We start from the raw sequence: 12,547 nt of genomic DNA, 5'->3' as shown, positions 1-12,547 counted from the left end.
CAAATTTCTGACAAAATTAGGAAGGACAGAATCATGGTCAACCAATATTTCAAGGATTACGACAGGGTAAGATAATTAAATCATGACACAAATAATGTTTCTTTTTTACTTTTTTGAATAATCTTACCCACATTTCATGCATATTGATATTTATGTTAAGCTTTTAATAAAAAGAAATAAAACCATAATCATAAAATAAAAATAAAATACAATTACCTTTATTCATCCCCAAGGGGAAATTTGTCTTTAGGGTCTATTGCAAGGGAAGACTGGAATAACTTATGATAATGTTTTATAGGTATAGATATAAACTTCCTCGTTATTTTTATGAGACATTATGATTAAAACTACTTCAGATCGAAAAATCTCTAAACATCAGTAATTCATTTCTACCATGCAGTCAAAAGCTAACACCCAAGTGATCACACCAACTCAGTTTGCAAGAGTTCTTCATTTCTTGGGGTTAAATGTCAACAATGAGGCATTAAAATTGTTGCTCAACAAGTTTCAAGATCCAGCCACTGGTGATGTAAACTATACAGCATTTGTCCAGTCCGTAGATAAAGGTAAGTTAAAAAATATCCTTCAACTCGAAAAGTACCGCAGGACCATAATAAATAACTGCCCGTATCAATTTTCTTCATTACATCTTTCTTGTTATCATCCGTTAAAAAATATTGGCAGGTATAGAAGAAGCAATTGATCAGCTTTATAAGAAATGTACAATCAAGTGTGATGCGGGAAGGAGAGGTGGTGGCTAAAAGCTGCACACTATTTTGCAAACCGTATAAAACCAAAGTGTAAAAAGTATTGAACCAAAATGAATAACACAGCTTCTTAAAAGAACAAAATACTTAACACAGAATGTTTTGTGTTCAAAACCCTTCTTCAGCCAACAACAAATCAACGCAGATGATAAGGTATACCAACTGCCTTTACAATAACTTTTGATATTGCTAATGGGCCTCTCTAGACAAAGCTCTCGTTTTAAAACAAGCTCTAGCAATATTTTATGAATGTGATTTTTTCTCCAGGAGATTTAATGTGAGACACACTGTTGATTTAAATAGTAGATCAATGTCATACAAAGTCAGTACTTAAAAAATATAACCAGTCAATGAGTCATTTAAGATGTTTTCTTATTGATTTTCTGAGGCAATTTTTCATCAAACAGGAATAATTTATTTTCAATGTCATTCTTATCATTAGAGGGATTCACTTGAACTACTTATTTCTTCCTCAGCTAATGACACAACTAAACAAACGGAACTTACACACGAAGTATCAATATGAACATAAATATATTAGCAAAGAGTTAGCTATAACCCAACCTAATGATGCAATTGCGGCTATTTGGTCTTGTGGTATGACACTTGCCTTCAGAGTTGTTCATAGTTGAGTCCTGGAAAAAGTATCTTTACTCACATTCTCTCATATATACTCAGGTGTAAAATGAGTACCTGGCAGTTAACAGCGTTGTCTCTGTCAGAAAAAAAGTTATATTGCCTAATAGGTGTCATGTATTGTCCTACATGTTAAGCGTTGCTATAGGCTACAGACCCCTTGTAAAGCATGTTGAGCATGATTAGTGGATATTCCATATATAAAAGCTCAAGAGAAAAAGCCAAATAAAATATTTAAAAAAATTATTGACAAAGAGACACATTACTATCATTATTGTCATCAGGCATACCTCTCTCTGATAGATATATCTACAAAACGGTTACAAGTCATGACTTAATGACACAGTTGAATAGTCTGCACAGAATTAGATTTATTTCTTTTTGATTGGATATAGAAATACACAAGTAAATTTAAGTGACATTATATAATTTGAATAATGAAATACTTTGTGATTTTAAAGATAATAACGTTTTAATAATTGATTAATTGATAAAAGGAATTAGTACGGTACGTTATTGGATAAGAGCTATTTTCATTCTTATTATAAAAAAACAAAAAAAAAAACCACAAAAAGCTTGAACTTTTAATTAGCGCAATATCCACTTAATATGCTCAAAGCATTTTACAAGGGTCCCAGGTCAAAAGCAATACTTAACATGTAGGACAAAGCATGACGATTGTAAAGTACTATTGTGCGGCTATGTGGTCTAGTGGTATGACACTCGCTTTCGGATCGGAAGGTCCTGGGTTCGAGCCTCGCTCGACGCATAGTTGAGTCCTTAGAAAAGACTCTTTACTCACATTCTCTCACCATACTCAGGTGTAAAATGAGTACCTGGCCATTAACAGCGTTGTCTTTGTCCAAAAAATTGTAATATCGCCTAACAGGCGTCATGTCTCGTCCTACATGTTATGTGTTGCTGTTGACCAGGGACCCCTTGTAAAGCGCTTTGAGCACGTTAAGTGGATATTGCGCTATATAAAAGCTCAATTATTATTATAATTTTTTTTGACATAGGAAACTCCCCAGTGTTATTTGCCATTCCTTACTCCCGAACAGACGAGCATCTTTATTCCTTTTCCCCCTCCACCATCAGGATCTGGAACCCTCTTCCAACCATTACGAAATAGTCTGGCTCAGTAGAATGATTTAGAACATCGTTGCCTATCATCAGATCTGCTCGCTCGTGAGACAACAGATAGGCCATTTAAATCTTCAAGTTGAAGTTTTAGCCTACAAGGAAGAAGAAGACGAAGAACACTTTTAATGGCAAGGTACTCATTTTACACCTGAGTGGGTTAGAGACTGTGAGTAAAGTCTTCTTTGCAATTCTAAGAAAGGGACTTGAATCAGGGACTTACAGGTCTGAAAGCGAGTGTCATACCACAAGACCACAAAAGACTACTACAATTTTAATCAATGTCTTTGAATTACGAATGAAAACACAAATGTTCAGTAATAAAAATTTATACATTTGACAGAGTTTGTGGGCCACACCATGGATGATGTGGACATTGCCGATCATACCAGAACAAATGTCGTTGTGGATAAGGACACAAAGTGGGTGGAAAGTGCTCCTGTCAGTTTTGAGGAGCTCATGGCTCGTATACGACATATTGTTCTAACAAACAGTCTCAGAGTAAGTGTTTATTTGTTCCATCAACAATATAAGCAGTGGCAGGGCTCTATTAATTGATTTGGTGCCACGAACTGCCTAAATTAAAAAAAAAAAAAGATACCGTCTTTTTTCAAAACCCGACAAATATTCTCTTTTAAATAAAACGTGTACACCAGGCGATCAACTACCACACTGCCTAATGTTATATCATTGCATGTGTGGCTTTGTGACATGGTCTGATGATGTGACTGTCACCTCTCACTTTCGTTGGCACATAGCCATACAATGGCTATGTATGGTGCTCCTAAAACAAAGGTGTGCCATTAAGGGGAGTGTTTATAAAGCAAAAATTCAATTTTCCGGGGAATGTGTAGTGTATAAGCGGAGTGTGCGATTAACTGATGTGTGATTAAGTGGAGTGAACTGTATAACCAATAGTCCAACAACAGCTGATTGTCACTGAAAAAGAGTTTAACTTTGCCATCTTAAAAAAACACGTTTTTGGAAACGACAGGTTCTGGATCCATTTATTATGAACTCTGTTGTGGCCACTGTTCACAAATAATGCTATTTATATCATTAGGGTGACTTCGGCGGTCCTATTTATAACATCAATTGTCAAAAATGACGACAGAGAACTATGTGGGAAGGAGAATGAAGCAGCATGCAATTTAAATAATATATAGATACTAATAACATACTTGTTTAATGAGATAATTTTATGTGCTCATGATCAATAGCAACATATTATTTTATTGCTCGTGTGTTTGCCTATATATATATATATATATATATATATATATATATATATTATATGTGTGTGATGTGTTGTGATAGATGAAAGAAGATGGGATGATGAGAGAGGAGAGAGAGAGAGGAGAGAGAGAGAGAGAGAGAGAGAGAGAGGGAGGAGAAGAGAGAGAGAGAGAGAGAGAGAGAGAGAGAGAGAGAGAGAGAGAGAGAGAGAGAAGAGAGAGAGAGAGAGAGAGAGAAGAGAGAGAGAGAGAGAGAGAGAGAGAGAGAGAGAGAGAGAGAGAGAGAGAGAGAGAGAGAGAGAGAGAGAGAGAGAGAGAGAGAGAGAGAGAGAGAGAGAGAGGAGAGAGAGAGAGAGAGGAAGAGAGAGAAGAGAGAGAGAGAGAGAGAGAGAGAGAGAGAGAGAGAGAGAGAGAGAGAGAGAGAGAGAGAGAGAGAAGCTGTTCCTTTTTTGAAAGTACATTTTCTGATTAATGCTTTGCTTTGAGGTAAAATACTCACAACATTTACCTGCCAGATGAAACATACCAACATACAAAACTATGCATAACCTTAAACGTATAGTCTGGTTATGTATTTTAGTAGAACTATTACCCAACTGGTGGTCTGAAAATAAAAACAATGAGCGGAATGAAGTCATCTTCATTCGCTCTGTCGCTAGTGTAAGTTTTTAAATCTCTGATCTTGGCACCATCATATACTGTGATGACGTCACGCCGCTGAATATGATGTCAAATCAAGTAAAGGCAGATGAAAAGAAATTCGACACCAAGTTGAATGAAGTAAATAGTAGTAATTTAAAGCAACTGGAGATATTGATTGTACGAAATCAATTTATATTGTTAAAAACTCAACATTCCAAATTGTAAAACAAAATTGCAAGTCTATATGTCTATAGATTATATTTGATCCTTACCAATAGTCTGAATTAATACCTTAATATAAGCTTTGTTTTTATCACTATGATTTTTGTTTCATGTAAATAGGTAATTGAGTATTTCCAAGATTTTGACATGTTGAGAAGTGGTTCCATCAGCATTTCTCAGTTCAGGAGAGGTATGGCCAGCATGGGATTCAGTAAACTTGGCAAACATGATCTCAATGACAATCAGTTTGCTTTGTTGGTGCAGAGCTACAAGAATCCTGCCAAACCCGATCAAGTTCTATGGACTAATTTCTTGAGAGATGTGGAAAGTGGTATGTTTGATTACTTCTCAAAATAACACAAAGATAGTTCTTCGGAATATTTGCATCAATAATAATCTATATTAAAAAAGGAAATTAATAGCTGAGTAAAAGTGAAAATCACACAGTTTAAGATAACTAGAAAATTTATGTTCAAAATAAGTCAGATCACATGGTAAATGAAAGCATTCAAAACCATCAGTTTTATTTTATATTGTAGGAGAAACGACGTGAAACTTTGTGTTTAAAGTAAAACATAATGATAAAATAAATTTTAAGCCTAACAAAAACCAGTTTTGAGTTTTACATTTTTCAAAATTATAGAAAATGAATTAGATCTAAACGAGTTTAGTCTTTACAATCTTTCCTGTCATCTTAGATTCGTCAAAATATTTTATGCCATATCTATATCGTCTACACAATTAAGGAATGCAGCCAAACATTCAAAGCATTTGCATTTTTAGCTAAACGATAGTATTCAATTTCATCATTGAATTTTACTCTTTCGAGACATAAGCTGCAACTTTTGTATTTTCAATCTATAAATAATTTCAAATTCTAATCTGTGACAATGAACTATATTATGTTAAGCCCCCCCCCCCCACCCAAAAAAAAAAAAAAAAAAGAAAGAAAAAGAAAAAAGAAAAGGAAAAGAAATACAAAAAACAAGACAAAACAACAATAACAACCAAAAAAAAAAAAGAAGAAAAAAAACAATCAAAGAAACAAAACGAATTTAAAAAAAAAGGAAAGTAAAATGCAAACCAAAAAATCTCCACAAAAGAACATTAATAACCAACCCCAACAAATAAAAAAACAAAACAAACAAACATACAAGCAGAGGACCGTTTTATAATTGAATTCCTTTTTTTCCTTTGTGTAGTCTTTACTCAGGAAGGGCTAGAACAGGAGCCCACGGTGTGTGTCCCTCGCCAAGAAATATTCAGAGTACCTAAGCCTGGCACTGTTGACTGGAATGAAGCCTCTCAAGATCATGTAGATTTGTACAACCAAACAATGAATCGCATCAGACAAAGGGTTGAACATCGTCGTATATTAATGAAACCAACATTCCAGGATTTTGACAGGTAATAATGATGTCTCAAGAAATGTAATATACTGGGATATGATTTACCAAATATACGGTGGCTGTGAAACTTTCATATACGTGTTTAGAGGGCGCTTTACATTTTCATTTCTCCTCAACATCCGTTCATTAATTATTACAAAACAATTCCGCATTTCCTCTTGTCTGAAACATTGAATATATAAGAAAGACTCTTACATTTATTATCTATTTAATAAATGTAATATCCAGCAACTCCTTCTGTTATCATCGTCATCATCATCATCATCATCATCATCATCATCATCATCATCATCATCATCATCATCATTATCATCTAGTGTCAGTTTGTTGCAGACACTAGCGACCATGACTTTTCAATCCTGTCTTTTCTCTGTTCTTCAGAGGAACGAAACGATTCTTGTCTGTCCACGACCTTTCCAGCTTCATAATTTTGCGTATAGTTATTCATTATCTTTTCTCCTTACTTTTTTTTAGTCATCATGAATTTTTTGACATAATCTTTCTTGAAGACATGACCAAAAACTGTTACCTTTCGTCGATTGTTTGAACAAGTTTTGTTTTTATACTAATGCGCCATGTTGGTGAATTAATCCCTCGATTGTATGCTCATCATGCATCTGCAGAACCAAAGGTTCCCCTTTGTCTGCCCAAATATAACTATGTTATCACGTATAGCACGGTACATTTTGCCTTAACCCTGTCCTTACCACTTATTTGAAAATCGTCACTTTTGTTACGATGCAACCGTCATTTTTTCATTCAGATTTCATTTCTTTTTGCTACAGCTATAAAAACTTGACATTCTGTAATAGAGCTCATATTGTCGGAAAATATTATGTATAGAATGTGCTTGTTGCTTTTCTGTTTGAGTAAGAAATGTCTGTTTTTGTGTTGGATGGATGTGATGTTTGGGGGAAAATTCTGAAAATGGCTGATAAGGAGAGAGTTAACATGGCTTTGAATTTTATAAAAGGATTAAATATAAACGAAATCTACAGCTTGCTCTGACGTCAGAATAACTCACATGCCTCTGCAAATGTAATCTTTTGTCACCTTTTTTGCTTTTCTAATTTGAATTTTACAGCATAATTAATGACTTAATTATCATCAACAATTTATTCACAGCCATAACAATGGTCACATAACTCGGTCTCAATTCCGCAAAAGTTTTACCATTTTGGAAATCCCTATTGAAGAACAAGAAATGGATGCACTTGAAGCTCTGTATTGCAATGACACAGGCGTGAATTACAAGAAATTCCTTTGTGATCTTGAACCCAGTGAACCCGTGCCGTTCATGTATGTGAAAAGGATGGAAGAAATCAGACAAGCGAATTCCAAGAAAGTTTTACCAGAACAAAGACCAAAATCTGATTTGGAGAACGTTTTCATCAAGATAAAAACGAAAGTAAGTTCACAACATTTTAATTTGTTTCCATGATATATTGACTGTTTAATTTGTTGAAATTAAAGCAGCCAGGACTTTCAGCAAATGTATGATTGTTTAAACCTTTTTATTCTGATGATCACTGTTTCCTATTTTTACAGTCCTGATACAATTTGAAAAGAACTTTGAGAACAAACGTGGGACCATCAAGACATCACTTAAATTGATTATTGCAGCCTTTATTTTCTCAATGAAATATTTATATATTTTTTGGTATGAACTAATCATTTCAGGTATGCAAGGAGAGATTGAGAGTTTTGGAGTTCATGAGAGATTATGATAAACTGAGATCAGGGCGCATGCAGAAAACATCTTTCCGGCGAGCTCTCAACCTTGCAAGACTTGACTTATATGAGTCAGAAATCGCAATGTTAGAAGACAAGTAAGTTTAAATCTTGAATTACTGTTAACTATCTTTCAATAGATGGATGCAGGTAGATGACTGAAAATTTTATTTTTTATTTAGTCTACAGGCAACTGTGATTGACTTTATAAACATTTCATTGCTCTATGAAAAGCAGTAAGATTTAAGTAGAGTACAATGATTTATAATTTGCCATGCAAGAAAAAAAATTAATAAAAAGGCAAAGCACAATCACTAGAAAGGTTTAAAATGGAAGCAATGCGCTCGTTCTTTTTAATTGTAGTGATTCTGTTTTATTTTGTATCATCTGGGGGATTTGCAAACAAACCTATTTAGAATGGAGTGATACACTTGAAAAACTAAGATCATAATTCTCTCTAATATTCAAAACATTTCAAACAGTATAAACTTTTTAAATTGCTTATACGTAATATATTTTCCATATTATAAGTTTGTAAAACTTTTTCATTTCTTTTTATTTCCTATATTCTTTTTATCGCTTATTAACATCCCCCTTTAATACAAATATTTAGGTATGAAAGTGATAAATCAAAATATAGCCACAATTACAAAAGGTTTTGGTGTAGCAATTGGACCATAAAGTGCATGCATAGTACTGTATCAGTATTAATAAAAAAAATCATTGATAAATATTTTCAAAAAGTATTTATTCATTTCATTTTTTCAACATTCATAAACTTTTAAAATTATCTCCCTCCCCCTCAGGTATCAATCTGGATGTGATGAACGATACGTGGAATACTTGAGGTTTTGCAAAGATATTGAGTCGATTTTCACCAAAGACCACTTAGAAAAGAACCCACTTGAGCATGTAGAGCAATTCAAGCCTGATGAAGAATGGACTGTGACACAACTGTCAGCAGAGGAGGATAACCAACTTGCTACATGTTTAGCAAGGATTGCAGAAAAGGTAAGACAAGTAAAAACTTTTAACTTCAACATATAGTTTGTGGCTTTATGGAACTTATCTGAATCACCTTTCAGAAATAAAGGATGAAATAGTTTATATCTTGTTATGAAAATGTTTCTTTTGCGTGTGAAATAATTCAATCAAAAGTCTTCTTTAAAATAAGTCCAATAACCATTTTTTTTAACGCGATATTGTTTTTAAATGCACAAACCTTGAGGCTTTAAATTAACATTTTAAAAAAGTCAACTGCAAGGATAACCAGATTTTAACCCTTTGTTTTATCACAAAGAGTTTCCACTTTTATAACAAAGACAACCTGCAACATTAAACAATGTTGGAACGATATCCCCTGACATACTCAAAGAAAATTTCACATGAAATACTCGTACTTGTTCATATGTCATGATAATCAACATGATTTTCAAAAATGTTTCCCACCATAATTAATTAATGACGTTTCAAATTTCACTCTACTTACTGATTGAAACAAGATATGATATTCAATCTGAATATATTATGTTCGAAAAGTCAGGTTTATATATGTCAACCAGTTGAAAACTAATTGATGCACTGGGCACATTGTTGATCTTATTTTGTTTTGTGTGTAGATAATTCAGTCAATACTTTGTCAACATATGGATGCTATAGTTATAGAAGAACATATTGTATTGAGTCTTTGAGGAACCCAGAGAATCACTTTTAATTGATATACTTATTGAAAAGATATTTGCTTATTTTATCTTTTGACATATTATCAATAAAGAAGAAAAATCTTTCGGTGACAAAATGACAGGCATTCCTAACAACTAAAATTTATAAAAATATACCATAAAAATAGACCAAAAAAATCCAAGTCTTTCCATTTTTATGAATTTATGAATTGGAATATGTCTGCGATAGCTGTATTTACAAATTGTTAATTTGTTTAAGAACACTGGTTTCACACTTTATAACTCTATTCTTGTTGATTTATGAATTCATTATTTTAAAAAATAATATTTTTTTTTCAGGTCCGACGCCATCACATGCAACTGTTCCCATTGTTTGAGGACTACGATAGGGTCCATAATGGTGCAGTGTCCCAGTCACAATTCCGTCGAGTGTTGAACGAATTGGAATTGGGCAATTTGGCAGGTGATACTGATATCAAACTTATTTGGAAGAAATACCAGGTCCAAGTGGGAGGCCGCACTGACGTCAACTACATTGCCTTCTGCTATAAAATTGATGAATTAGCTGGTTTTGAGTTTGGTAAACCATAAAATGTGTTTTTATATTTGTATACAATAGCAATATTAAGATATACATATGCGTGATATGAAATTCATAACAATGCCAATTCTGACATTTAAAGTTTGATCACTTTATCATACCCGAATAATTTCAGAGCATTAAAAAGGTAAAAACTTCTTTAATCATCTTCACTTAATTTTTTTTTTTTTGATACTCATTTTCATACATTCAAGATAAAACAACATTTATTATTACTGCTCATTATTATCATTAATGATAATCAGAAAGTTAGGCACTCATTTCTTTTTAAAATGTCATAACATTGGAAAGTAGTGAAAATTGTATCACTTGTTTTACCAATATGACAAATTATCTCCTAATACATTTTGTCCTCCAAATGTTCTTTCTATTCTTTATCTTGTCAATGTGCATTTTTATGAAATAATACAATTTAAGCAATTTTACAATTTATTCATTAAAAAAACTACATAGATTTATTTTTACGAACTTTTATGTAACTAATGTTTGATAAAAAATACAAATTGGTTAAGGAAGCTGAACAAAATACAGTTGTGGCATGTTGATTGCCATTTCAAGAGTGCTACCAAAAATTTTATACCCTTGTTTGTGATGATATAAGTGATGTTTCTCTAATAATTTAAAGGTTCACTGCGTGTCATTAAGAATGAAATCGTTGCCAGTTTATATGATATATACAAATAAAAATATAAGAATCTCAAAATCAGGATCCAGTATTACAATTTTATTTTACAAAGTACAATAAATGATCAATTTTTGGTTTCAATGATTAAAAAGTATTAAGACGTATTCTTGCCTTTATAGATAAATCACAAACATAAGATGAATAATTTTGTTCATCCAAGATAAACCATTAACTTTTAATTTCCACTGTGGATGACAAACAATAACATTTTGACATTGTGTCGCAGATTTCCTATTTCGTTTTTATAAAACTTTAATTATTATTATTTGTAAATCTGTTAAACGAGAAAGAATTTTAGTTGTCCTTTAAACCCTGTAAACTCCACCCCCCCCCCCAGCTTACAGTTTATTTTACAATAGAATCACAGTAAAATGGAGCCTGAAAATGTTTAACTATGTTTACTATAATGTGTATTCCTGAATTTACTGCTTTATTCTTATGCATCATCATGCGGATTGAAATAAAGATTTGTAGCTCTATATCATCATGTGCGCTGTGATATGTGTTTACTATTTTTATCATTAGATTTCAGCATTATTTTGACTCTCTACCGAGTTTCAGGCACCAAGTCAGTATCCCAATAGCATTTCTTTTCATTGTCCTACATATTTTGATTTGATTGAAATAATCAATTCAAATTCAAAATAACAATAAAACTCTAGTGGATGGATAAGTATTAATATATATGAAAGAAAAGAGGACAATAATTTTTTAAAACATTATTTCCATTTTAGAAACTGTTTTATGATGAATAAAGCTTTAAGAATATACGTCTTATTTGATTTATTTTACTAAGTTCCTTGCAAACCATGTAAAGTCAATTGGCTTATGTCAACTCTCGCTTGAAGTCGGCCCTTGAAAACAATTTATATTTGGTTGCTTTTTTCATTCTTTACCGTTGTATCTAAGCTTCTGGGCCTATTCTTTTGTAGCTAAGCATTAAGTAAGTGTGTAAAGTAAAAATATCCAAAAATCAGTTCTTATAAAAGCCAAGTAGATCTATAGCCTTAAGCTAAAATTCTTCTTTGACTTATCATCTAGTGACTATATAAGAACGGGTTCTAATGTTGTTAACAATTAATTGTAGATGGAGTTTTGCCTCAAGTCACAACTGACTAATATAATGATAGGCAAAGAAGAAGAATTGTAATAAGTTGGGCTTGTGGCTGGTTCACTCTGCATTGTCTTTACGTACAAAGACTGTCACTGGCCAAGAGAGCTTCACAATTGTTGACTTAAGAGTTATTTATTTACCATTGGTAATTCACTTGGCTCATGGATAAAACAACGGACTGTTAAGAAACATGTAATGCATACGTTGTGGCATGACTAAACCCACACGTACTTTATACCACGCTATTCAGACATAAAGGCAATTAGTTTATATTTGAAGTGGTTTAACTAATGTGCTATTAAACAAAAGTGCATGTAACAGCTTCAAAAACACAACAAAATACCAAACACGGAACGTTTCGGGCTAAGCAAACTCCAAACAAAAACCCCCCAATAAAAACATAAATACATTATTAAAAAACCCAGATCGCTTATTATTTCGTCCATAGCTTCTAGCAGCTTTTTATCACGTTAACTAATATGCTTGAAGGCAACTAGCACAGTCGCAATTGCAAGTGACAAGTAGAAATCCAAAAACGATGTGCAGTACTGATTCCTTACGTATATAAATTTATGCCCATCACTATCACGAAACAGGTGTTTTCTGGTGCTACGGATAAGTTCTCTATACGTCTATTCCCTATACATATTTGTCTCATTCTCTGTAACGATACTGTCCTTGTT

The 12,547-nt window shown here is 32.9% G+C and overlaps 1 protein-coding gene across 1 annotated transcript in view; it reads left to right on the top strand.

Annotated features, from left to right (window-relative positions):
* The window catches only part of LOC144972806 (uncharacterized), a 26,529-nt gene extending 15,009 nt beyond the window's left edge, over positions 1 to 11,520 (top strand). Inside the window, exons 8-16 of the mRNA XM_078914464.1 lie at positions 1 to 66; positions 401 to 566; positions 2,887 to 3,044; positions 4,763 to 4,973; positions 5,845 to 6,049; positions 7,177 to 7,459; positions 7,732 to 7,880; positions 8,589 to 8,793; positions 9,804 to 11,520. The exon at positions 1 to 66 is cut by the window's left edge and continues 54 nt beyond it. Of these exons, the coding sequence (XP_078770590.1) occupies positions 1 to 66; positions 401 to 566; positions 2,887 to 3,044; positions 4,763 to 4,973; positions 5,845 to 6,049; positions 7,177 to 7,459; positions 7,732 to 7,880; positions 8,589 to 8,793; positions 9,804 to 10,055 (1,695 nt within the window). The 3' untranslated portion in view covers positions 10,056 to 11,520. The remainder of the gene's footprint in view (positions 67 to 400; positions 567 to 2,886; positions 3,045 to 4,762; positions 4,974 to 5,844; positions 6,050 to 7,176; positions 7,460 to 7,731; positions 7,881 to 8,588; positions 8,794 to 9,803) is intronic.
* Positions 11,521 to 12,547: the final 1,027 nt, after the last annotated feature.

The sequence above is a fragment of the Berghia stephanieae genome, chromosome 5 (genome assembly GCF_034508935.2).
Source record: "Berghia stephanieae isolate SIO BIC M18660-M18661 chromosome 5, UCSD_Bste_1.3, whole genome shotgun sequence".
NCBI classification, from domain to species: domain Eukaryota; kingdom Metazoa; phylum Mollusca; class Gastropoda; order Nudibranchia; family Aeolidiidae; genus Berghia; species Berghia stephanieae.
The sequence above is the reverse complement of the archived record's forward strand: the minus strand, read 5'-3'. Positions and strand labels throughout refer to the sequence as shown.